The 27,941-nt window shown below is 45.6% G+C and overlaps 1 protein-coding gene across 5 annotated transcripts in view; it reads right to left on the bottom strand.

Annotated features, from left to right (window-relative positions):
- LOC309555394 (alanine aminotransferase 2-like) overlaps positions 1-27,129 on the bottom strand; it is a 41,501-nt gene extending 14,372 nt beyond the window's left edge. Inside the window, exons 1-7 of one of the 5 annotated variants that reach the window (XM_082257409.1) lie at positions 27,106-27,129; positions 21,505-21,632; positions 18,896-18,985; positions 14,659-14,767; positions 10,637-10,770; positions 9,954-10,197; positions 5,342-5,421 (exon numbers count right to left, since the gene is read on the bottom strand). In XM_082257409.1, the coding sequence (XP_082113535.1) occupies positions 5,342-5,421; positions 9,954-10,197; positions 10,637-10,770; positions 14,659-14,767; positions 18,896-18,985; positions 21,505-21,627 (780 nt within the window). In that variant the 5' untranslated portion in view covers positions 21,628-21,632; positions 27,106-27,129. The other 4 variants (XM_082257408.1, XM_082257406.1, XM_082257405.1 and 1 more) reach the window with 4 other exon arrangements.
- Between the last annotated feature and the right edge of the window lie 812 nt (positions 27,130-27,941).

The following is a 27,941-nucleotide window of genomic DNA, read 5'->3' as shown; positions in this document are numbered from 1 at the left end:
TTCCCCGCATCTCCGAGTCCTCCCGCCTCCTCCTCGGCCAATGGCATGCGATCGCCTTTCGGCCAATCAGGAAGCAGGTCTCGGACCCGCTTCCTGATTGGCCAGGAGGAGGATCCGTGTGACAATAGCAAATTTTCATTCGCTATTGTCACACAATGGGTGGGCTCAGGGTGCACTGCTCTGCGCCCCGGGTCCACCCTTTTTTGAAGCCTATTAGAGCCTCTGGCTCTAATCAGGTGATTAGAAAAAAAAACCCCACTCTGTGACAGCGCCAGGCTGCTGACTCACTCGCTGCTAAACTGACTGAGCAGTGAAGAGAGGCTGCATAGGCGGGGCTTGGCTTGCAACACCACCCCACCCTACACCAATGGACAGGTGAGGCACAGTCCAGCCCCGCCCCGACCCGCCATTTTCAGCCATAGGGCGGCTGCGCTGGACATCTCCCAGCCTAAAGATGGAGGCAGCCGCAGACAGTGTGTGAACTGTGTATGTCAGAGTCAGACAGACAGAGTGACACTGCGGATGCGCCCCCCCCAGATGTTGCGCCCGGTGCGGCCGGCCCCCCCTGCACCCCCCACGCTACGCCACTGCCTAGGGGGGTTCCAGGAGGAGAGTCCTGGGTATTCCCAAAAGAGTCTTGGGGGGTTCCAGATGAGACTCTTTGAATTCCAAGAGAGTTCTTGGGGCTCCAGAAGAGTTCTGATGTATTCTAGAAGAGTCCCAGAAAAATCCAGGATAGTCCCAGGGGTTCCAAAAGAGTTTTGAGGAATTCCAGAAAAGTCTCTATGTCTCCAGGAGAGTACTGAGGGGGTTCCTGAAGAGTCCCTGAGATTTTGGGAAAGTCACAGGGGTTCCAGGAGAGTTCCGGGGATTCTAGAAGAGTCATGGTGGGTTCCAAGAGAGTACTGTGTATTACAGGAGAGTTCTGAGAGATTCAGAAGTGTCTTGGTGGATTCCAGGAGAGTGATGGGGGTTCCAGGAGAGTAATGGGGATTGCAGGGGAGTTCTGAGGGATTCAGAAGTGTCCTGGGGGATTCTAGGAGAGTCATAACGGTTTCAGGAGATTAATGGGAATTGCAGGAGAGTCCTTAGGGAAGGGGGTGGGTCAAAAATCTAAACACTAATAACAATACAAAGACAACCTGCCAAATTGTGTCTTCTAGCAGATACCTGAAGTGGTTGGTGTCACTACTGGTGTGAGCCCACAGGTGAGCAGGTGACACGGGATCCCCCAGGGCGTGGGATCCAGGGACTAACAGCTGGGGTTCTGCCAGGGACCCCCTCACGGGAGTTTGGACTTAGCTGCATGCTGACCCCAGGTCACGACCCCCAGGTTCACCCTGCTCGTGAGGAGAGTATCCAAAGATGCAGTGCAGGCTCTGATGGATGGAGCAAAAGGAGAGCTGGATAACGAGCCAAGGTCAGGGCGGGCAGCAGTCAAACGTATTTAGAAGAACTAGCCGAGTTGGTACACAAGAGATCAGTCCCCGAGAAGTCAGGTTAGGAATGATTGCAAGAAAGGGGCTCAGGAACAAGTGTTGCTCAAGCAACAAGAAATTGGTGGTATTTAAATAGGGAGACACATGGGAGGCTAGACAGGAATTAATAGGAAGAAAGGTCTATAAACCATCAGGTGAAGCGGGCAACACGCATAGATGCTAAGCCAGTGCAGCAAGAGCAGAGCACAAGCTTGTGGAACTACAGGTTCCAGCAGACCTACAGCAGTAAAAGGTAAAAAAGCCTATGCAAACAGTAAGACACAGATCAGCTCCGCAGCTGATCTGTCACAGTTGGTTTTCGATGGAGTGAGGGAAAGGTTAGATGCTATGTTAGTTTTTTTTATTGCTGCCCCTCTCTGCCAATTTCTTCACTGGCTTCCCCTACCCCATCATATAAAATTCAAAATACTAACCACAACATGCAAGGCCATGCACAACATCACCTCCAGCTACATCACCAACCTCATCTGCAGATATTGCCCAAATCGTCCTCTCCGCTCCTCCAAGGACCTCCTGCTCTCTAGCTCCCTTGTTACCTCCTCCCATGCTTGCCTCCAGGACATCTCCAGAGCATGGGCGTCCGCAGAACTTTTTTCGGGGGGGGGGCAACATTTTAAGGTCACCAATGCTCTGCCCCTTTTTCAACAATGTCATGAAGGGGAGGGGCTTATTCCGTATACTTATTTTGAGTATTCATTTTTAAAGAGCAAACAGGAGCATTTATTTTTAAAGCATTTGTTAACCTAAAATAAAATTGCTCCTGTTCCCTTAAAGCATGTTATACAACACAGTGCTTGTGCTGTGTAAATTTGGCCCCTTCTATCACCTAAAATACCTGGCTGATCCTGCCTGGCTATGTCTTCCCCTCTGTAAACTGACCACGGTATACCATGGCGACTAAGCCCTGACACTGTGGTCAGTTTACGTGCCTCCGTCATCTATAGCTCTCCTGTCCTCCTCTGTCCTCTCCTCTCCGCTGCAGGCAGCTGTCAGATGGGGAGAGGAGAGAGACAACGGGTCACGTGAGTGGCCTCAGCCCTCTGAAAACTGTTAAAGAATGGCTTATTTTTTTAAAACACAGACTCTGGGGCAAACAGGATTTTTAAAAAGACCAGACAGGATGGTATAAATTGGCTTAACAATCACTTTAAAGGGGGAAGTTGAGATTCCAGGGGGGGGGGCATTTGCCCCCCCCTTGCCCCTACCTGCGGATGCCCATGCTCCAGAGCCTCTCCCATCCTCTGGAACTCCCTGCCCCTGTATGTCCGGTCAGCTCCTACCCTGTCCGCCTTTAGGCGATCCCTGAAAACTCACTTATTCAGGGAAGCCTTCCACACCTCCACCTAAGAACCATACTTGAGTCCCCTCCATCAGATGATCCCCTGCAGCCATTACCACCTCCCCCTCACTTTAGATTGTAAGCTCCAGGAGCAGGGCCCTCCTATTCCTTCTGTATTGAACTGTATTGTAACTGTACTGTCCCCCTTTTTATTGTAAAGTGCTGCTTAAACTGTTGGCGCTATACAAATCCTGTGTAATAAATAATAATAATATTTCCTCTCTCTCTCACCTTCTTGTTTCATCATTGCTTGTCTGTGTGTCAAAAGGATTAAAGAAAATAAGGTGGCATTATGGGAAAATCTGATCATCTCTTGTGGACACACAAAGGTTGTGGGTGGAAAAGGAGACTGGAACCACATCAGGAAGGGGCAGCGAGTCCCGCTAGACTCTGCCTATAACTGGGATTTTATCTATTTAGGTACATTACCACTTGCTGACCCCCCCACCGCAGATATACTGTGGCAAGCTGGCTCAGCTGCGGGAACCGTCGTACCTGTACGGCGGTTTGCAGGAGCGTGGCCCCCGGGAAAAACCGATCCACGTGTCCCTGCCCGCCATTTTCTCCGTCCATGCTTGCACCTTTCACTGTTAAGCAGACACAGTCCATATTCACAAAAAGGTGCCTTTCTCCTGCCTCCCAGCACTTCATGGGAGTATATACTTTGTAACTCAGATGGAAACTTTCCGGGATATTGTGATTCTGGAATCTTAACGTTGCCACGGGCAACTATCATTGTGCAATTTTTTCTTCATCCCACTCTCCCTATCTCCTGTAGAGCAGGCCTCACACTTGGATTGAGCATTAGAACACAGTCTCTGGAGCAAAACTGACATTTTTGAAAATTTCCTTCGGCCGTTGACATTAGCAACTGGCCCGGTAACCCAGGGAGATATCCCGGACGAGCCCCCAAATGTAGCACTACTCCCTTGGGAGCTGCTGGTTACAGGTTCCCCATAGCAGCAACACAATAGTTTAGCGACTTTTAAGTGTTTGGCTCAGTCAAGAAACAGTCTAGGGGTTTTGTCTTTTTGTAATTTTATTTGAGAACTTGGGTAGGAGAAAGGAATGAGTGGGATACTCCAACTTGAATGAACTATGCACAATTTGCTGGGACGTCTAGAAATAACTGAGTGCGGCAAGGCCGCTGCTTCACCTTGTCACTAGCAGTGAAGAAGAATTAATGAACTTATATTGCTCTGTGAATCGCTCTTCGGGGCCCGAATAGGCACCCCTTCATCCCTATTCTTCAGGGTTCTACACGGCACCCCCTTTACTGTAATTCTCTCTGTGTGAGCTAGCTCCTTGATCCCCTGACTTCACTGGAGTGCTCCCCCTTCCTGGGCAGACCCTTTGGCAAATCTCCCGGTACTCACGGACACTGTTTTTCCTGAGAGACTCTGCCAGCAGCTCCACCATCAGCTCCACTGGATCCTCTGCAGCTCAGATCCACACCTGGTTCACTAGGCCGACTGCCTGAACCACCTTCCTCACACTCTGCAGGAGGAGAGACAGCCGTCCTCCTCCTCCTGGGACTCTGCTTCCTGCCAAAAGACGCCCTGTCACATGCCCCCCCCCCCGACTTTTATGGGCAATCCCAGGATGCATTGCAAGAATGCCCTCCCACTGGGACTCCCATAAAAGCCTATGTGTCACTGGCTGGGTTTCCTCCACTGTCCAACAAGCTCCCTCATTGGATACAGTGGGGACACTCCCTCAGACCCAGTGAATCACACCTGGAGACATGGAACAGGCACCCTAATAGATCAGGCTCCCCTGATAAGCAGAAGGAGCAAATAGATGCATTTTCCTAGCACCTACCTGCCTAGGAGGGTGCTACACAAGTAAAAAAATAAATAAATAATAATGACAAATCTTTCCACTAGTTTGTAGACGCCAAAATCAAAAATTAACCAAAAATATGTAGCAGAATACAAATTGGCCTAAAAGGATTAAAAAAAATATTTTTTACATTTTTTTTATTGGGAATTTTATACAGCAGAATGTGAAAAATATTGTTTTTTTTTTTTTTTTTTTCAGAATTGTCGCTCTTTTTTTGTTTATAGCGCAAAAAATAAAAATCACAGAGGTGATCAAATACCACCAAAAGAAAGCTCTATTTGTGAGAAAAAAAGGACATCAAATTGGCCTAAAAGGATTAAAAAAATAGAATTTTACATTTTTTTTTTTATTGGAGATGTTATATAGCAGAATGTGAAAAATATATATATTTTTTTTTTCAGAATTGTCACTTTTTTTATTTATAGCGCAAAAAATAACAACCACACAGGTGATCAAATACCACCAAAAGAAAGCTCTATTTGTGAGAAAAAAAGGACATCAATTTTATTTGGGTGCAGCGTTGCACGACCGCGCAATTGTTTGTTAAAGTAATGCAGTGCCGAATCGCAAAAAATGGCCTGGTCATTAAGGTGGGTAAAACCTTCCGGTCCAGAAGTGGTTAATATTATAATAATAATAATATGGTTATAAATAATATCACCTCATCAGCAAAAAGCAGCAGATTCTCTTCAGCAGCCAGTCTTATGATCTCCTCAATGTTGTCTCTGCTCAGTACATGTCCTGTGAAGAGATGGGAGAAAGCACATTTATCATATAGAAATCTATCATTTCATTAGCACATTCCTGTCCTGATATCAGCCTACTATCACCCCCTGCACAGCAGCACTTAGACTGGGAGAAGGAGGGGCCAAGCTTTAAGCCAACCACTTTGCACAATACTCAAAGCCTAACTAGAACCTTCAGGGCCCCAGTGCAAGAAACCACAAAGGGCCCCCTGGTCTCCAACCGGGGGCCCTTCCCACTGATCCCGGGGACCTTTATTATGATCCTGCAGCAGGCCACCTTCCTGCCGTCTTGGGGTTCCCCTACGGTGGCGCAATGCCAGAGACCAGTCACAAGTCTTACCTTTGCTACCCTGGCCATTCCGCCACTGGTGTCCGCAGTTTTTGTTTTTGTTGTTTTATTTTTCCTATATGTTGCACCCTCCTAGGTAGGTGATAGTGAGAAAAGTATAGTTTGTGGCTCTGTCTGCCTATCAGAGGGGCAGCAGGCAAATCTATATTGGTTTCTGCCTACCAGAGAGCAAATCTGTGAGTGAGGTCTGCTCATGGTGCTCAGTGTGCGGTCCATTATAACTAGAACCTTCAGGGCCCTGGTGCAAGAAACCATGAAGGGCCCCCCCGGCCCCTGGCCGGAGTCCTTCCCTTCAAGCCTGGGGCTCTTCCCACTGATCCTGGGGCCCTTTACTCTCATTGCGGGGCCCTTTATCTAAAAATGTTATTATTATTAAAAAAAAAAAAGGATGTGGGGGCCTTTGGGTGTGGTTGATTTTTTATTTGGGGGGGGGGGGGCATTTCATTCTTGGACCCAGGCAGCACAATGTCTTGGGCCAGCCCTGAGTTGTGGAGTGTATGAGGTTGAAGTAAACCTTCACAGCTGAGATACACCGATCAGCCACAACGTTTTGACCACTGACAGGTGAAGGGAATGTCTTGTTACAATGGCATCTGAAAATTGGTGGGATATATTAGACAGCAAGAGAACATGTTGTCCATGAAACCGATGTGGTGAAAGCAGAAAAAAAATGGGCATCGCAGTTTGTTGTGTATGGGGCTGTAAAGCCCATGGTGACCCGTGTCCACAGCCAAAAGCTTCTACAATGGTCACATTAACATCAGAACTGGACTACAGAGCAATGGAAGAAGGTGGTCTGGTCTGAAGAATCACGTTTTCTTTTACATCATGTGGATGGCCGGGTACGTGTGCGTCACTTACCTGGGGAAGAGATGGCACCAGGATGCGGTATAAGAAGGCAAGCCGGCAGAGGTAGTGTGATGCTTTGGGCAATGTTCTGCTGGGAAACCTTGGGTCTTGCCATTCATGTGGATGTTACTTTGGTGTCCATGCCTCAATGGGTCAGCAACAGGGGCCCATACTCAATATTAGGTGGGTGGTCATAATGTTATGGCTGATCGGTGTATTCTCTCTGTATTGGTTGGCTGGGTAGTCAATGCAGCAAACATCAGAGGATGAATTCTTTGCTTTTAATTTGGAGCCCACGGTGCAGTGCACAAAAACTACACACCAATGAGAACCAAAAACTGCTTGTGAACATGCACAAAAAAGTGCACTAGGGTGTGTCATATGGTTCTCTCCCAAAGAGGAAAGACCCTTCCCTGACCTGCAAGACTGCTGATAGGGGCAAGGCACTCTGGTCCTCCAAGCCAAAAGGCCTGGTGGACCCCTCTCCTTGTGATCAGCTGAAGCCAATCACCAAATACTAAGTTAGGGGCTCTTCTGAAGAGACTCCTCAAGGCAGGGGAGTAAGGATTAGTGCTTCATCATTGGTGTCAATGGGAGAAATAGTGCCCCATCATTGGTGTCAGTGGTTGGAATAGTGCCCCATCATTGGTGTCATTACTGTTAGTGGGAGGAATAGTGCCCCATCATTGGTATTAGTGGGAGGAATAGTGCCCCATCATTGGTATTAGTGGGAGGAATAGTGCCCCATCATTGGTATTAGTTGGAGGAATAGTGCCCTATCATTGGTATTAGTGGGAGGAATAGTGCCCCATCATTGGTATTAGTTGGAGGAATAGTGCCCCATTATTGGTATTAGTTGGAGGAATAGTGCCTCATTATTGGTATTAGTTGGAGGAATAGTGCCCCATCATTGGTATTAGTGGGAGGAATAGTGCCCCATCATTGGTATTAGTTGGAGGAATAGTGCCCCATCATTGGTATTAGTTGGAGGAATAGTGCCCCATTATTGGTATTAGTTGGAGGAATAGTGCCCCATCATTGGTATTAGTGGGAGGAATAGTGCCCCATCATTGGTATTAGTGGGAGGAATAGTGCCCCATCATTGGTGTCAGTGGGAGAAATAGTGCCCCATCATTGGTATTAGTGGGAGGAATAGTGCCCCATCATTGGTATTAGTGGGAGGAATAGTGCCCCATCATTGGTGTCATTACTGTTAGTGGGAGGAATAGTGCCCCATCATTGGTATTAGTGGGAGGAATAATGCCCCATCATTGGTGTCAGTGGGAGGAATAGTGCCCCATCATTGGTATTAGTGGGAGGAATAGTGCCCCATCATTGGTATTAGTTGGAGGAATAGTGCCTCATTATTGGTATTAGTTGGAGGAATAGTGCCCCATCATTGGTATTAGTGGGAGGAATAGTGCCCCATCATTGGTATTAGTTGGAGGAATAGTGCCCCATTATTGGTATTAGTTGGAGGAATAGTGCCCCATTATTGGTATTAGTTGGAGGAATAGTGCCCCATCATTGGTATTAGTGGGAGGAATAGTGCCCATCATTGGTGTCGTTACTGTTAGTAGGAGGAATAGTGCCCGATCATTGATGTCAGTGGGAGGAATAGTGCCCCGCTGTCAGTGTCAATGGCAGGAACTATGCCCCACTGTTGCTGACAGTGGGAGGAACAATGCCCCAAGGGTCAGATTAAAGCAAGCAAAGGGCCACACTTTGGAGACCACTGTGATAGAAAATGGCTATAGGTTGTGGCATGAAAACAAAAATTGTCCCAGTCATAGCTCAGGTCTAGCCCATGAGGCGAGATGCAGAAAAAGGAAGGTCGTGTTGTGGCCTACTGCTCATCCTCACAGTGGGGTCCCAAACCCAAATTGATATTAAGGGCACCTGGGCTGCCACTCCCAGGGGGCACCTGACAGCCCAGGCTCTCTTCCTTCCCAGCCCTCAGCCAGACCAGGCGGGACCGTTCAAATCAAGAGCCACTGGACTCTTGGAATCTTCCACACCAGGAAAATACACCTCCTACCCATTGGGCGGTTAATTAATTTTTTTTTCCAACAAAGAAGGTCCCCAAAGGCTCCTATCATAACAGAAGGGATACTATACAGCCAGCCAACCCTGCCAGATGCCCAGAATGAAGGTTAAGCACCCTTAATGGACCCCAATAGGAACAGGTAATACACTTGATCATAGCCAAAAGGCAGAGCAACGATCAGAGGATGAATGTGGCACTCAAATGATTGTTGCCATTCTACACGCAACAATTTGGTGGCCCTTAGTTGCCCAGAGCAGGGGTCTCCAAAGTTTAAAAACAAAGGGCCTGTTTACTGTCGTTCAGATTTTAGGGGGTCCAGATTGTGCCCAGTGGGAGTAAACCATGCCCTATATTTGGTCTTAGGGGGAGGAATAGTGCCCCATCGTTGTTTTCAGTGGGAGAAAAAGTGCCCAATTGTTGGTGTCAGTGGAAGGTGTTAGGTCCCGTTGTTGGTGATAGTGGGAGGAATAGTGCCCAATTGTTGGTGTCAGTGGAAGGAATTATGTCCCGTTGTTGGGGATAGTGGGAGGAATAGTGCCCAATTGTTGGTGTCAGTGGAAGGAGTTATGTCCCGTTGTTGGGGATAGTGGGAGGAATAGTGCCCAATTGTTGGTGTCAGTGGAAGGAGTTATGTCCCGTTGTTGGTGATAGTGGGAGGAATAGAGCCCAATTATTGGTGTCAATGGAAGGAGTTATGTCCCCTTGTTGGTGATAGTGGGAGGAATAGTGCCCAATTGTTGGTGTCAGTGGAAGGAATTATGTCCCGTTGTTGGGGATAGTGGGAGGAATAGTGCCTTATTGTTGGTGTCAGTGGAAGGAGTTATGTCCCGTTGTTGGTGATAGTGGGAGAAGTAGTGCCCAATTGTTGGTGTCAGTGGAAGGAGTTATGTCCCGTTGTTGGTGATAGTGGGAGGAATAGTGCCTTATTGTTGGTGTCAGTGGAAGGAGTTATGTCCCGTTGTTGGCGATAGTGGGAGAAGTAGTGCCCAATTGTTGGTGTCAGTGGAAGGAGTTATGTCCCGTTGTTTGTGATAGTGGGAGGAATAGTGCCTTATTGTTGGTATCAGTGAAAGGAATAATGCCTCAAGGGCTGGATAAAGGCAAGCAAAGGGCCGAATCCAGCCCTTGAGCCACAATTTGGAGACCACTGGCCTAGAGAGAGCCCTCATCTGTCAGATCTGCTATAGAAGCTTTGGGTGGCCTGGTCTGCATGTGCATTGGATAGGGCAATCATGCGGACAGTGAAAACTGGCAAATCAGTACAGTCCTGGTCGGTCGGTACCGGTGGGATTCCCTGGGTTGAGGACCAACAGGACTTTTGGGTTGCAGTGTTTTCGAGCAGTGCTGAGAGATTCCCGAATACGGTCCACATTCACCGCCCATCCGCGTTCCTCGTCCAGGAGATACTCCACCTTTGTGGCACCAAAAAGCGCGATGGCGTCTGAATAGAGTGGATAGTGCGGCATGGGGACCACAATGCCCGTCTTCAGTGGCTCCTCTTCATTTGCCACCAGTGCCAGCACGTTCTGCCAAAGAAACAGAGGATGAGTAACATCAGAAACCCTGCCTTTCGTATGTCTGATAGTAACAGGTTCTTTAAAGAAGAACTCCAGCCTTTTGAGTCTCTGTCAGGTTTTTATTGCTGTCTGTGTTCCATAGAGGAGATTTCCTATTTGTCCGTACAAGACATAAGGGGAAATCTCCTGTAACAGGGACACAAGGAAAATCAAAAACACATTTATTAGCAGAGTAAGGACAGGTTAGAACTGCTGATAAAGTTTTTATTACTGTCCCAGTGTCAATAGCTCCTTCCATTTCCTTTACGGGTGTCACCAGGGCAGGAAGTGAAGGGAAATCTGCCCCAAATGGGGACACAGACAAAAGGAATGAACGCAGAGTGGAATAAGTGCCACTAACAGAGTTCGGAGGTCGTCAGTGACTATCTTTTGCCACTCGCAGACTCACCAGAATGGCCTTCGACATCCCCCCCGTCACCATAATATCCCTGGGGTCACTGGGTACTCCGCCGTCTCTCTGTTCAATGAACTTGGCGATCTTGGAGGGCATAACCCGACCTATGAAATTTGGATTGTAGCTGCCTGTTGAGACACAAAGAGAAACTTCTGGGCTTTACCCAATACAATTGTATATATATATATATATTTCTCTTTTTCTTAGACAGATATGAAATACCGCAGGTCACTGTGGATGTTTTTATTTTCAGCCAGCAGGTGGAATTCTCGCCTCCTTTTGCATATTCTCTTAAACTACTTTGCTAAAAAGCCAGCTGTTTACAGAGCCCAATTTCTCAAGCTGCAGTTTAAACACAATCAGCAGTAACAACCCTCCCCCCATCTATATCCAGACAGTTCTGTTCAGTAAATAGGAAGAAAGTTAGAAAATAAACAGCTCCTTCCCTGCTCACCTATAGCTGACCCATCATGCTCTACGGATTCTTTATCATTTTATTTGTCATTTTGACAATAAACACTGCACGTAGTCCACTGGGGCATCTGCTTTTTTTAATGTATTCAAAATCCTTGTTCAATATATTAAAAACTAATATCTAACTAAAATACTATCCTATTTAAAATAATGCTTTTAATTAAACACACGTGTAAATGAGATATAAGGTATAATGAAAGGGTAAAAAAAAAAAAAAATACAAAAATGCAGCATGCTCTCTTTCTATATATCTATATATACTGTATATATACCGTATATGTCAATCCTTTAAATTCAAAACATGTTCAAATATGTACCGTTTGTAAATAGAAAATGTAATTCAGCCACTTTAAAACCAAAACAAGGCTTGGTTTTATTACTCATTAATATGTGGGACATTTCCCTCTTGAATAAACAATTTATTGACGCGTCACCAGTGTCCGTGCCCCCGATAACATCAGTTGTGACGAAATGCGTAGGACAGAGCTTAAGCTTATGATGTCACAACGCTCATTTTAAGCATGGATGCAATTCCTTGGATATTTGTATTGTATTTGTGATTTTAGATTTTTAACATTGTGAGTGGTCCTTTTTTTTTTCTTTTTTTACAATAATAAAAAGATTTATACAGTTTCACGCTATGAGAGTTTTCCCTGATTCTCTTTTATGGTATGGTCCATTGCTCTGGGACACTTGATGGAAGATTTCATTGATTGTGTATGGAGATATGGAGGTAATATCAGGTTCCCCAGAGGCGACACATACAAATTCTATGCGCATATTACTATTTTGATATAAAGGGTCCTGGGGTTCCGGTAAGAGTCCCCTTCATCTCAGGTGGTGGTGCACAGTGGTGTTGCAAACATCCAGACTTACAAGACTTATCTCTTCATTTGTACATTGGTGAAGTCTGATTTGGACACATTGGGACTGTTCTTTGTATTTTTCACTTTTTATCCTCCATTCTTTATTCTCACGTTTATTGCATCGTGTCACAATATTTGATTGCGTGTTTTATAATTAGTTCGGCAATGTGACTTTATATACACTCACCGGTCACTGGTAAACCTTGCTAGTGCTAGGTTAGGCCCCCTTTTGCCTTCAGAACTGCTTTAATTCTTCGTGGCATAGATTCAACAAGGTGTTGGAAACTTTCCTCAGAGATTTTGGTCCATCATGACATAATAGCATCACGCAGTTGCTGCAGATTTGTCGACTGCACATCCATGATGTGAATCTCCCACATCCCAATGGTGCTGTATTGGATTGAGATCTGGTAAGCATGGAGGCCATTGGAGTACAGTCGCCTCAATGTCATGTTCAAGAAACCAGATTTGAGCTTTGTGATGTAGCACCCTCCTAGGTAGGTGCTAGACGAGAGAGTCAATTTATATTGCTCTCTGCCTACCTGAGAGCAGGATCTGTTAGTAAGGTCTGCCCATGGTGCTCAGGTGCAGCTCAGCTTGTCTGTAGTGTTTCAGACTGGTCCAATAGGGAGGCATATTGGGCAGTGGGAGGAAACCTGACAAATGAGTGCACAGGCATTTAGTATAATCCTGGTGATTGGTAGAGGCAAGTGCCTCAGTGCATGCTGGGATACTGTATAAATTCCAAGGGAACATGTGCTCAAGGTCATTCAGCTGGAGAGCCCTCCTAAGTAGTTGCTAGAGTGAGTGTGTATAGTTTTTGGTTTCTCTGCCTAACAGAGAGACAGTAGGTAAATGAATGTGCGGTTTGCTTAACAGAGGCTGTGATTGCTTAGTAGAGTCTGCTCAATGTGCTCTGGTGCTGCTCATGCTGTCTTGAGAAGTTTCACACTGGTCTAGTAGTTATGGAATGTACTGGACAGTGGGAGGAAACCAGGCAGATGAGAACATGAATGTCCATACAGCCCTGGCCAATTAAAAGGGGATGAGCGCCAATGCATGCTGGGTGTCTGTATTTCTATTGGATGAGCACATGGGACCAGGGTCTTCCTCTACAAAGAGAGGTCCAGGTGGGGAGGGGGACTTCCACTCCTTCTCAATGCAGGCTGCCATGTGGCCTCAGGTGGGCAAACTGAGGGCCTGAAACACTGAAGCATGGAGGATGTCCACAGATCCTGTCTGGTACTACTGAGGAAGGTTGCCATTGGTGCATCAGGAGCCTTGTGAGCACAAACCACCCACAAGGGATCATTTGGAAATCCTTCGGTGCATGCTGGGATACTGTATAAATTCCAAGGGAACATGTGCTCAAGGTCATTCAGCTTGAGAGCGGGGTCCCGGAGGGAGGGGGCTGCTGCCCCTCCTCTGTAGAAGTTGCCATGCAGCCTCAGGTGGTCAACCTGAGGGCCTGAGAATCAGAGAGGAGCTGAACCCGGAGGTCATGCAGAGCTGACTGGAAGGGAGACACTGGAAAGGATCTGATTCTGCCTACAGTGAGTGCAGATCTGTGTCATGGGGCCTGTCTTGTGAGGGCCACCCCTCTTGCTAGAAGAGTCAGTGGATGGGTGTCAGTCAAGGGGATGATAGAGAGTTTCCGAAAGATAATGTAGTTCCATCAAGTCTGCTGCTAGAGAGAGCAAGAAGACTTATTTCTTCCATACAAGTGGCAGTATGGTCAAAGCAGTGTGTCTGCTTCCACAAATAACCTAGTTCAATTTGGAGTATCCCACTATTCCCTTCTCCCATCCAAGTGCCACAATAAATCTAAAACCAAATCCCCTGGACTGTTTATTGCGTAATGAGCAAACAGGAGTAAGGATGGATGTGTGAAAAATCCCATAGTGACTGGCTACAGCCCTGGCCAATTAAAAGGGGATGAGCCCCAATGCATGCTGGGTGTCTGTATTTATATTGGATGAGCACATGGGCTCAGGGTCTTCCTCTACAAAGAGAGGTCCAGGTGGGGAGGGGGACTTCCCCCTTATATTTGTATCGGCTTATACTCGAGTATATACGGTAGCTTAAAACTGCATGTATAGCTCCCTTACAGGGTGTAAGTCTTTCCCAAAAGTCTGTACTAAGTTACAAGTCAGATTTCAGGCATCCCCTGCAACTAAAATGTCATTTTTGGTGGGATACTTCCAATTGGAAATCATGTCTAAAGAGACATGCAGCTTTCCTCATTAGAGCCCTGCAGGCGTGCAGCTGGTTGATAATTAAGAAACCACTCCCATTAGAAATCTGCAACAAAGTTTGTTAAAAAACCTTGTAATATACAAAGATCACCCAGAGGGAAATGTTTTTTCTCAAACAAAAGTGGAGTTATGCTTTGAGATGCTAAGGCATCGACATCACCTCAATACAGTCAAGGAAGTCATGTGGCTGTGATGAAACGCATCGGGGCGGAGCCAGTGAGGTCATCTCGTAAACCAGAAGTGATGTATTTTTTGGTTGTATTGAGGTGATGCAAAAAAGTAATAAAAAAGTGCAGTGTGTACAGCAACATAGAAACTAAATAACTTCATCACTCTCTGTGTTTACCTTTATTTAAATGCTGCAGTAATGCATCTAAAAAGTGCCCTAGACAGACAATATTCCCGGAGGCCCCACACTCACCCACTGATCCATTATCCAAGTTCTTCAAGATCTCCTGGGCCCGATGCTTAGCGTCCTCTGCAAAGTGATCAGTGTCCAATAGGTCTGGGTAGGTACACAGAGCGGTCACCTACGGACAGAGAGAGCGAGGTGACATTACTGTTAGCAGGTAGTGACATGATACATATTGATATTTAAATTATTTTCAGAAATACTTATGGGAAATTAATTATCATGCATGCTAGGGGGTGGGAGCAGAATTGGGCGATAAAGAGCAGACAGAAACAGCTGTAAATACGGGTGCAACTTTATGCAGGGATTGAAAACTTTGCATATCAACCTGTCTGATATGCGGGAATTCAGGGACACAATCTCCTGTATAGTTACCAATATGTGAAAATAGGAGGCCAACTTGAAAGTATCAAGAAGAACACCTTTGGGGCATGGCGTTGAAAAAAAATGTATAACTTGTAGCGTGGGGGTAAAAAAAAGGCCCAACATTGGTGTCAGTGGCTGCAAAAATCGCCCCCTTCATTGGTGGTGGTAATAATAAGCCCCCCGCATTGGTGGTCAGCGGTAGGCTCAAGAAACCCCTCCCTTCCAGCATTGATAGTCGATGGCAGGCTTAGGCTTTAATAAATCAGTGATGGACTCCGAGTTTGGACCAGGTCAGCAATAAAAGTTGTCCCCCACCCTGGAAATTCAGGAGGAATGAGCCATGTAAAGTGCATTGATTGGTGATGGATTAGGAGTGTGGTAGGTTGGGGATAAAAGGTGTCCCTCATCCTGGGAAGTCAGGATAAAATGAACTGTGTACACTGCATTGGTTGATAAGGAGCATGGCATTGTCAGGACCAGGATCCAAACATACAACCTCTGCTGTGTCTGGCAGTGGCTCTTCTTGCTGAGCCATCTGAGATGCTGGGCATCTGCCTGATCCTTTGGTCTTTCTTGTCTTGTGTCTTGTTTCTATTGAACCTTGAACTTTTTACTCCTTCCATGACCTTCTTGATTTATGCCATGTCTCTGTACTTCCTGTTTGCCAGATTATTGTGCTTTCTCCAGCCGATATCTCGCTCCTATGCCTATCTGCAGCTGTCCTTATCTCCACTACCACTTGTTATGGACCTTTGGCTTGTTACTGACTACGGTTCTGCTTGACCCCTACCTGCTATATCTGCTACTGGACCCCAGCTTGCTCACCCCCTGGTGGGACGATCCTGAGGGGTGCGACCTTATGCCAGCACAATGCAAAACCCAACTCCCCCATCAGGAGCTCTAGTGAACACCAGTTAGTGCTTAGACCCTGCACCTCAGGTGAGCCCGTGTCATCTGCCAGGGTAACCTACTTGTATACCTGTCCTGCTGGTCAGTGGGAGCCTTTTTACTGCTATAGCTACTGGTCTCCAAGCCTGACCCCGACCGTAACAGGAAGGTTGGTGCCAAAAAGGCATCCCAGGAAGTTTAAAAGAAAGAGCTGTGTGCAATGATTGGTGATGAACTGGGAATTTGTTGGTTTGGTGATAAATGGTGTCCCTCGTAGGAAATCAGGAGGAAAGGGCTATGTATAGTACAATAGTAGAGGGTGTTAGTACAATTCTCAGTTTGGCCAATAGGTGGTGCCTTCCTCTTAGATATAAATGCCCTGGGTTGTAAGAATTTAGTTTAGGAGGAGAGTCTAAGGAGCCTGGAGATAATATGGAACTTAAAGTGCTAGTAAATCCTTATATATACCCAGTGAAGTCACTGGCCTCAGGTGATACGCAGAGATGAAACAAATCCTCCTACATAAGTTGTACCTGTTTATCTGCAGTCTTCTCTTCTCTACAACCATTCAAAGTGCAGAATGTATAAAGTTTTTCTGACAGTTCAGAAAAAAGGGGATGGAGAGCTGAAGTCCCACTCTGCAGGGCTCAGTGAGAAGAACTCTGATTGGAGGGAAGAGACACGCCCCCCCCCCCCCCTTCACACAGCTCACAGGAACAGAACAAACACCCCTAGCTTTTCTAGCCGTAGCCATCCTGAGTTAAGGCAGATGGTTCGTGTAGCATTTACTTTCTGGACTCTATCTGCCTTTAGCTCAGGCATGCAGGTAGGAGGGTGTGTTTGGCTGAGAAAGCCTCTCCTCGCCTCCTGAAGACTCCTCCTCTCTTCCATATGAAATTTAAAAAAAATGTCCATGAAGACTCCTGGGATGTATGACATCATTTCGGCCTAGACTAGACACTAGGAAGAAACTGAAGAAATGTAAAGAAAAATGCTAGCAGCGTAGGGATTAAAAATAGTTAATGTTTAGTTCCACTTTAATCTCTAAAGCTGGCCCCCATGGGACTTGGTGGGGCCCTTTACGCAAAGATAGATTTTCCAGTGGTTTAAATTCCCCAGGTGGGGCATACCTGGAAACTCCCTGGTGCCCTAGATAGGATGAAATTGGTCACAAGACAGAGAGAGCCCAACCTGAGAATGTGCTGGTGACCACTATGTGTGCCCTGAAGTTGTAAAAGTAAAGCTTTGAAATTAACCAGTATCACCTCTTATCCATGGCCTATCCTTGGAACTGGTACCTGGCTCAGCCAGGAAGAATGTGGGGGGAGGTGGCGGGCATGATATTGTACATTAACTGGAGAATGTACACTCTTTTTGCTCCCGCCAGGAGTGGGGACTCACTCTTACGTGAAACTAGGGCAAGGGCCCTCTTAGTGGTACCCGGGAATGAAACATTATTCTCATGCTTTCTTTGGCTCTGCCTACACACTGATTGGTGATGGATCAGAAATGTGGTAGGTTGGAGATTAAAGGTTTCCCTTGCACCGGGACATTGGAAGGAATGCGCTGTGTAGAGTGCATTCATTGGTGATGGACCTGGGAGTTTGGCAGGTTGGTGAAAAAAAGTTGTCCCTTTTCATTTGCAGTAACTCAAAAAGGCTTTAATTGAGGGGATTGAGGCTAAAAGTGGGTGCTCCCAGCATATTTAGAGGCAGAGTCTAGGAGCGACCAACCCGTGAAATGGGCATGATGGGCTGTCCCTTCATAGAAGCAGGGTCTGTACAGGACAAATCAGTAAAGTGGGCATAATTTGGGCACACCCGAGGTGAGCAGATGAAATGCGAACCATGAGTGGGATTATCAGTGTCCTGGGATTTACTGTAGAAACCATAATGTTGGTAAGTATTTTTAGGCCTGTAAAAGAGTGCACATGCCTCTTCCCACCTTTGCAACTGTCCATCAAGTGGATTACAAATACCAGGAATACCTCCCTCCCCTCTTTAACTTCTGGCAGGTTAAGTCCTAACGGGAGAAGCCTATACGTTGAGTAGAAAAACTATGGAGCTTGTACAGGATAAATAGGAGGAATCCCTCCTCATAGGAGGAACTTTTATGCTGAGTGGAGCCTATATAGGGAAATCCCCATTGGAAGAGCTTTTGTGCTGAGTGGAGCCATTACGAAGCCTGTGTAGGATAAATCCTCATTGGAGGAGCCAGTATGTTGAAAGAAGCAACTATTGAGTCTGTACAGGACAAATCCTCATTGGAGGACCCATTACTGAGCCTATGCAGAACAAATCCTCATAGGAGGCAAGTGTATTTATTGGTGATGGACCTGGGAGTTTGGCAGTTTGGTGAAAAAAAGGTGTCCTTCATTCCAAGAAATCAGGAGGAATGAGTTGTGTACAGTACGTTGATCAGTGACTGACTGGGAGTTCGGCAGGTTGGCAATAAATGGTTTGCAGCACCCTAGGAAGTTAGGAGGACTGGGCTGCATGCATTGTATTGATCGGTAGAGACTGGGAGTTTGCAGGATGGCGATAAATGGACTCCTTCACCCCAGGAATTTTGGAGGAATAATCGTGTAATTGATCGGTGAAAGACCAGAAGAGTAGCAAGATTGGTGATATAGACACACTGCCCTCCCTGCTCTGTTATGTTTTAGGGGATGGACACAGTGGGGTGATGGGTGATATTCGCCCACATATACTGATCCTTACCCTAACTGGACTCCTTCACCCCAGGAATTTTGGAGGAATAACCGTGTAATTGATCGGTGAAAGACCAGAAGTGTAGCAAGATTGGTGATAAAAGGTGTCCCTCACCCAGGGAATTTGGGGGGGGGGGGGAATGAACTATGTACATTACATGTATTAATGGTGATGGACTGGGAGTGTGGCAAGCTTGGTAATAAAAAAATGTCCCTCGTGCCAGTGAATTGATCTGTGACATGATTGGCGGGTGTTGATCAGTACCAGCGCCGTCCCCTCACCTGTCTCAGAAAGGTGCGCGGTTTAAGCCCCATGGCCTGCTGGTCCCCAAAATGGCATTTTGTGACGTTACCGAATGGCTTGATAATCCCCTACAGAAGAAAAGAGAATATTTAGATGTTACAGAAACTCTTTACAATAATAATCTCTTGAATGATCCCTGTGGACATTTCTTGGAAAGGGTCCCTCTGCTTCCATATAAACACACTGCCCTCCCTGCTCTGTTATGTTTTAGGGGATGGACACAGTGGGGTGATTGGTGTTATTCAACCACAAATACTGATCCTTACCATAATCGTGATATGTCAGCTACAGGTGGAACCTGGGGGATAGGTGTAACCTAACTTTTTTTTATGACTCCTTTAGGAAGATCTCACTTTAAAAATTCCTGGCTCTGTTTTTGCCTAATTGGAAGTTTTTGGTGTTCCTGTCAACCTGTATGTGGGCACATCAGGTGTGCAGACCCAAGAAGTCAGTATAGGGATGGTGGGAACCCATCGTAATAGGTAAAGCAGGAGTACAGACCCAGGAAGTCAGCACAGGGATGGTGGGAACCCCTCATAATGGGCACAATAGGTGTGCATATCTAGGAAGTCAGTGCAGGGATGGTGGGAATACCTCAAAATTGGCACAGCATGTGTAGTAAAATAGACACAGGAGTTTAACTTGTGACAGGATAAATCCTCACAGAAGGAGCCTTCATGTTAAGTGGAGAAATTAATAAATAGGAGGAACTTTTATGGTGGGTGGAGCGTTTACTGAGCCTATATAGGCAAATCGCCATTGGAAGAGCCTTTGTGCTGAGTGGAGCCATTACAAAGCCTGTACAGGATAAATCCTATTAGGATGAGCCTTTATGCTGGGTAGAGGATAAATCCCCATAGGAGGAACTTTAATGCTGGGTGGAGCCTTTACTGATCCTATACAGGAAAATCCTCACTGAAAGAGTGTTTGCGCTGAGCGGAGCCATTACAAAACCTGTAAAGTATAAATCTTATTAGGAGGAGCCTTTATGCTGGGTGAGGCAATTACAAAGCCTGTACAGGATAAATCCTTATTGGAGGAGCCTTTATGTTGAAGGAAGCCACTACTGAGCTAGTACAGGATGAATCCTCATATGAGAAGCCATTACGGAGCCTATGCACAATAAATTCCCATAGGAGGAGCCTTTATATTAAATTAAGCCACTACTGAGTCTGTATAGGATGAATCCTCATAGGAGGAGCCATTACCGAGTCCATACATGATAAATCTTTATAGGAGGAGCCTTAACGTTGGGTGGAGCCCTGCTGAGCCTAGAGGATAAATCCTTATAGGAAGACCCTTTATGTTGAAATGGAGCCACTACTGAGCTTGTACAGGATACATCCTCATAGGAGGAGCTATTACTGAGCCTATTCAGGATAATTCCTCGTAGGTGAAGCCTAAATGTTGTGTAGAACTATTACTGAGCCTATAAAGGATAAATCCTCATAGGAGGAGGCTGTATGTTGAATACAACCACTACTGAGCCTTTTTTACAGTATAAATCCATATTGGCGGAGCCTTAATGTTGTGTGGAACCATTACTGAGCCTACCCACATGGAAGAAAAATATATTAAAAATATATTTTTAAAAAAATAAATTTTTCCCCCAAATATATTGGAAATATATTTGAAATGCTACAATTTTGGCCATATTTAATATATTTCTAAAAATTGTTCCCTAAATATATTGAAAATATATTTTTCTTCCATATGGGATACAGGATAAATCCTCATAGGAGGAGCCTTAATGTTTTGTGAAGCCATTACTGAGCCTGTAAAAAAATAAATCCTCATAGGAGGAGTCATTTTGTTTGTTGGAACTATTACACGGCCTGTGTAGTTTCAATTCTCATAGGGGGAGCCTTTATGTTAAATGGAGCCACTACTGAGCCCGTACAGAATAAATCCTCATAGGAGGAGCTATTACTGAGCCTGTGCAGGATAAATCCTCATAGGAGGAGCCATAATGTTGGTTGGAGTCATTACAAAACTAGTACAGGATAAATCCTCAGAGGAGCCTTTATGCTGGGTGGAGCCATTATTGAGCCTATCCAGGATAAATCCTCATAGGAGGAGCCTTTATGTTGGGTGAAGCCATTACAAATCCTGAACAGGATAAATCCTCAGAGAAGGAGCCTTTATGCTGGGTGGATCCATTACTGAGTCTTCCCAGGATAAATGATCATAGGGGGAGCCTTTATGCTGGGTGGGTGGAGCCATTACAAAGCCTGTATAGGATACATCCTCAGAGGAGGAGCCTTTATGCTGGGTAGAGCCATTACAAAGCCTTTACAGGAATAATCCTCAAAGGGGGAGCTTTCAGGTTGAATGGGGCCACTACTGAGCCTACGTATACAGGATAAATCCTCATCAGAGGAAACATTACTAAGCCTATTCAGAATAAATCCTCACAGGAGGAGCCATTACTGAGCCTGTAAAGGATAAATCCTAAAAGGGGGAGTTTTTATGTTGGGTGGAGCCATTACTGAACAATTACTGAGTCTAAGTGTGTCCAGAAATTCACATATTTAATTCATATTTCAATCTTACCCCAGGCAATAATCTCACCTATCCATTCTCATACCTGATTGATCTCCTTCTGCATCTCCACTGCTCGGGCTGACACTGACCCCAGAATTGGGACCTTAACATTCAGGACCGCCTGGTTCATGGTCTCCAGGTTCAGGAGTCGCTTCCCAGGCGCCATTTTCCCTGCGGTCAAAAATAGGAAGGCCAAATGTCAGCAAATATTAGTGTACACAGAAGAAGCATGGAGGTGTGTTGGGACCCCTTATCCTGTCTGGAAGAAGCCATGACCATTGGTGCTGTGCTAATTAGTACTTTTATGGCCAAAATTGTTTCAGTCAGCCACAGGGCTTTCACCTAGACATAGACAACAGGGAAATTACCAGGCAAAGGTTTAGTCATCTAAAACCGGACACAGATCTGATCTATTAAGGTGGTCACTATGATCATACACTTGATCATTCACTGTGACTAAAATGATGGAATTGAATTAAAATCTCAAGATTCTCCATTCAATAGATTTAGTGAACTCTCAATTCTGATTCTGCCAAGATGATTGGACAACTCATAGCTGATAGATCATATCTTCATTCGATGTTTTCAGTTGAGCAGAACAATACATTGTTGCATTGCTTGATATTTTCGATATTGCTTGATCACAAATTGCTATATGTATGGCCACCTTTAAATATCAGCAAAATTTGCTCTGTACAGTAGTAGGAGAACCTACCTGAATAATCTGCTATATGTATAGCCAATGGGTTCTGCCTCTTTGAAAATTTTGGTGATCTAACAGATAAACTCTAAGGAACTGGGGAGGGGCTTGTGGATTTTCCTGGTACCATTAGACACATTTTGGACCATATATATGTAGCACCCTACAGGTAGGTGCTAGGTAAGATATCGTGGGCCTTGTCTGCCTAACAGCAGGGCTGTGATTTGTTAGGTAGGGTGTCAGGGCTTCCAGATGTGCCTACTGCAGGGAGAAGTATCCCCACTGGCTCCTGTGAGAGGCTTCTCATAGGGCAGTGTGGGAAGCCCAATCAGGGGACACATCCCAGCTTGTAAAGGATTCTGGGAGTGGGTATAAGTTTGGGTGCGTGACAGGTTGTCGTTGGCGGGAGCAGAGTCCCAGGAAGGAGAGTGCAGCTGTCTCTCCTCCTGTCTGAGGAAGGTGGATGTCTCGGGGTGTCGCCTGAGTTTCCAGAGAGTGCTGAGCTGAGCTGAGGGGATCCGGTGTGCCGAGAGCCTGTGGAGAGAGAGAGGGGTCCAGTCCCAGGAAAGCCTACACAGGTCGTGAGTACTGAGGATTGCCCCTGGGGGTCTGCCTAGAGTCAGAGGGGACCACTCCGGGAGAGGTTCTGGGATCCAGTGTCAGCTAGCGGTAAAGGGGGTACCTAGGTTGAGGACCCTGAAGTTACAAAGGGGGTACATAGTCAGTGGACCCTGAAGAGTTCACGGTCAAAGGGGGCACCTGCAGTCTGGGCCCTGAATTGGGCAGAGGGTATCAGTACAGTGACAGTTACACAGAGTTCTACAACATACTACCTCAAGCTGTACCAAGCTGGGGAAAATATTTGGTGACTCACACAGCACAGCAGTGTCAGGAGTTCTACAGTTCTCAGTCTTGGATCTACAGGACTATAAGTTGGGGATTCAACACTTCCTCTGTTTTACAGAGTGTTCTCAGAGTCAGTGAGCGTTGGCTGGCGCCGGCTGGCGTCAAGGAGGCGCCGACGGGCATTTTTCCAGGATCAAGTCCCAATTGTAATTAGTTCAAGCCAAGAGGAGTATCCCACTCATTCCCTTCTCCCATCCTCTTAATTTACAATAAAAACCACAAAACAAAGATGCCGGAGTTGTCACTTTCTCAATTGTCGCACCTGGGGACTCAGCTCACATGGGCTGGAGAGGATTCCGGTACTAATGGCAGACCCACATCAGGCCATAGGCCTGGAAACCTTGCTACATATAATAAAAATCATTTTTATTACAAGAATATACAAAATGACAAAGTGTTTACACAAAATAGTTTAAGGATATTCATTAAACCATTACACCCATTAAAGTGGCTCAACTATGCTTTATATATTGTGTCCAATTGGTACAAGATGGTAATGTATACAAATGGATGCATAGTTAGCCAATGCTCAACATGTTTTGCGGTTACCCGCTTCTTCAGGAGTTTCAGGGGTGGGGAAAGACATTTTTCTATAACAAGAAATGTAAAATAATCAGTATAAGAATAGTTTAAAACATATAAACATTACACAAAAGTATGCACTTTTGTAGGTTTCTGTGGCCCCTGTCTGCTCCCACACTCGCCCGGGGGAATGTTACCGGCGCCCGTAACTTTTGGCTAATTTTCCATTCTTTATGCACCCACGCCCTGGGGGAGGTGTCCGAGTGACTTTTCTACAGCCCATTTTCGATTGTATACTTTCGTGTAAGGTTTAAATGTTTAAATTGTTCTGATACTGAATATTATTAATTTCTTGTTATATAAAAATTCCTTTTCTCGCCCCTAAAAACCCTGAAGAAGCGGGCAATCGTGAAACATGTTGAGTATTTGCTAAATGTGCCTCCATTTGTATACATTACCATCGACACAAAATATAAAGCACAGTTGAGCCACTAATGGGTGTAACTTTTTAATGAATATCCTTTTTTTTTTTTGTTGTCATTTTGTATATTTTTAGAATACATTTTTTTATTTTATTTTATATGTTCTGAAATGTGTCTAATGGTACCAGGAACATACTCAAGCCCCTCCCCTTTTCTTGTATTCTTAAAGCAGAATTCCAGCCTCAAATACCTTTTTTAACTAAAAATACCCCTATAATACTAATCCATCGCCCTTTACAGAACCGCTATTCTCATACTTACAGGGTGTACAGTATTGAATTTTAGTCAAAATCGTACTTTTAAAAATGCTGTCTGGGCGCGGCCATCTTGGATGTGGGCATCTGAAGCCGCAGTGTAATTTGCTGTGTCCTCCTTCCTGATTCCAGGGAGTGTTCTGGGAGTTCTTCCTGATTCCAGCCTCCTGGGAGTGATGACAAACAGCTCCCAGGATGCAATACAAAGGCGGAAGTGATGTCGGTGGCCAAGGCCACAGAGGGGGGAGAAGGAGGAAGTACAATCAAAAATGCCCTGAAAATAAGATAAGGGACCCCCGAAAAAAATTGAAAATGCCCAATTGTTGATCAGCATAGCGAGCACTCCAGGAATCACTAAAGTTGCAAAATAGGCCGGAACTCCACTATAACTTCAATTTAGGATGTAGGCACCCATTTTTAATTAGAGATTTGCACAAAAAGAGCACAAAAACAATAAATTCCTATAAACTCTAAAGAACATCAAAACTGTGTATGGATGTCCACAGATGGACAGATATCTGTCATTCTTTCACGTGTTTACCTTCCTAACACACTGAAGCAGCACATGAGCGACAAGAAAGTGTTGTTACTCATCCCAGAGAGACCTTCCAGATCAACAGCCACCCCGGTGTGATATCCCCCTCCTGCCCAGGGCAGCCCAGAACAGCAGAGCCTTATTTCTGGCCTTCATTTTGGGCAACATCGGAAAGGTTATGGCCAACCTAACAAAGATTACGGAGTCTGTTTATTAGTGTTCTTACACAACTTTCACCCAGGATTCACCATTTTCTCATTGTAAAAAATATTAATTGACTGCTGAACTACAGCTAAGTTCATAATGGGCAGTGCCATCTTAAGAGCATTAAAGGGCCCTGGGCAATGCAGTGCACTGGGGCCCCGCCTACACAATCACCCACGAGAATAAAAACGCAAATTATCGATAAGGAGATATTTATTGGTACAGCGGTGCCAGGCTAATGACAGCTTCCAAGTTCGGCGGCTGGGTCCGGTGAACACACACACGGATGGGAGTCAGACTCGACTGTCCTGTGTGTTTCTGTTCCCGTGAAGGCGGACAGGCATTCCTGCAGTTGTGGGCTCCCCCTCTACGGCCCAAGGGGCCTGACAGCAGTGCAGGGCCGACAGCCGCGTGCCACCTGCTAAGTTGGGCGGCGGGATGCACACAGAAATCAGGACTAATGCTTGGCTGGGGATGGGTCGCTGGGCAGATGGGGCCCCCCGGGCAACTTCCCAGCGTTCCCATTTGGTAAGATGGTCCTGATACTGGGCTGTCTTCAGATCTACATGTGAGTTCAAACTGAACATGTACAGACATAGTGACTGCTGAACTACAGGTGAGTTCATAGTAGAGTTGCCACCTCATTCCTTTAACCCAGGACACATATTAATTACACAACTTCTGTGGCTGATTAAGGCGGTAATTAAACTCACTTAGTACCTTATGTGCATTATATTAGCCTTAGAACCTGTGTAATTAATATGTGTCCTGGATTAAAGGGATGAGGTGGCTGACCTACCCTACTATGATTGTACTTGTTGTTCAGCAGTCATCCCGGTATGAACTCACCTATAGTTCAGCAATCCCCCCCACTATGGTTGCACATACAGTTTAGTAAGTTAGTCTGGCATGATTTCACCTGTGGTTCAGCAGTCACAATGCTATGACTATATATGTTGTTCAGCAGTCACAATGCTATGACTATATATGTGGTTCAGCAGTCACAATGCTATGACTATACATGTAGTTCAGCAGTCACAATGCTATGACTATATATGTGGTTCAGCAGTCACAATGCTATGACTATATATGTAGTTCAGCAGTCACAATGCTATGACTATATATGTAGTTCAGCAGTCACAATGCTATGGACTATACATGTAGTTCAGCAATCAGTTCTGTATGATCTTAGCTGTAATTTAGACACCTCACTATGACTGAACATATTGTTTAGCAGTCAGTCCGTAATGATTTCACTTGTAGTTCAGCAGTCACCCTGTTATGTCTTTACATGTATAATCTCATCAATAGCTCAGCAGTGACACCACTATGGCTGTACATGTAGTTCAGCAGTCAGTCCAGTATAATCTCATCTATAGTTCAGCAGTGACACCACTATGACTGTACATGTAGTTCAGCAGTCAGGTATGATCTCCCCTATAGTTCAGCAGTGACACCACTATGCATGTACACGTAGTAAAGCAGTCAGCCCGGTATAATCTCATCAATAGCTCAGCAGTGACACCACTATGACTGTACATGTAGTTCAGTAGTCAGTCCGATATAACAGTGACACCACTATGACTGTACATGTAGTTTAGCAGTCAGTCCAGGTATAATCTCATCTATAGCTCAGCAGTGACACCACTATGACTGTACATGTAGTTCAGCAGTGACACCACTATGACTGTACATGTAGTTCAGCAGTGACACCACTATGACTGCACATGTAGTTCAGTAGTCAGTCCAATATAATCTCATCTATAGTTCAGCAGTGACACCACTATGACTGTACATGTAGTTCAGCAATCAGCCCGGTATGATCTCACCTATAGTTCAGCAGTGACACCACTATATGACTGTACATGTAGTTCAGCAGTCAGTCCAGTATAATCTCATCTATAATTCAGCAGCAGTGACACCACTATGACTGTACATGTAGTTCAGCAGTCAGTCCAGTATAATCTCATCTATAATTCAGCAGCAGTGACACCACTATGACTGTACATGTAGTTCAGCAGTCAGCTCGGTATGATCTCACCTATAGTTCAGCAGTGACACCACTATGCATGTACACGTAGTAAAGCAGTCAGTCAGGTATAATCTCCTCTATAGTTCAGCAGTGACACCACTATGACTGTACATGTAGTTCAGCAGTCAGTCCAGTATGATCTCCCCCAGTGCTGGGACAAGGTCACCCAGTGCCCAGGGCAAATATGCCAAACTGCACCCCCTCCCCCATTTATGATGTGCAAGCTTAGAGGATACTACACCCAGTAAACCATTGCACCCAGTAAACCATTGCACCCAGGGCAACAGTACCTCCCGCCCACTCCTTGTCCCGACCCTGATCTCACCTGTAGTTCAGCAGTCACCCCGCTATGACCGTACATGCGGTTTGGTGGAAAGGTAATAAATATCAGTGAAGCATTAAATAAAAGATGAGTCTGCATGTGTCTGTCGGGTTATTGTATAATCCAAGGAAAGAACACCTATTAACTGAGTCAGGATGATTGTCTATATGTTCAGCACTCATGATATTGAATTTAAGATAACATTATAAATTCCACGTTCCATGTATGGCCATCCTGACTTCTTCTTAAAGAGAAAGTAAAGCCTGGAAATTTTTTTTTTTTTGGTTACCTGCAAAGTAAATGCGTAATGTGCTAGTATGCAACACACACTAGCACATTATATGACACTTACCTGCAAACGAAGCACGCGTCATCCCCGCTGGAGGCCGCATCCATCTTCGCCCGCCTTCCTTCCGGGTCTGCGGACTCCGGCTCTGTGCTACTGCTTGACGTCACTTCCACGCATGCAGGGCCGCTTATAGGGGGGGGACCACCAGCCCTCCTGTAGGGGGCCCGGGCACAC

The sequence above is a fragment of the Pelophylax lessonae genome (assembly GCF_965119305.1).
Source record: "Pelophylax lessonae genome assembly, chromosome: 5".
NCBI classification, from domain to species: Eukaryota; Metazoa; Chordata; class Amphibia; order Anura; family Ranidae; genus Pelophylax; species Pelophylax lessonae.
This window is presented reverse-complemented; position numbering and strand designations above follow the sequence as displayed.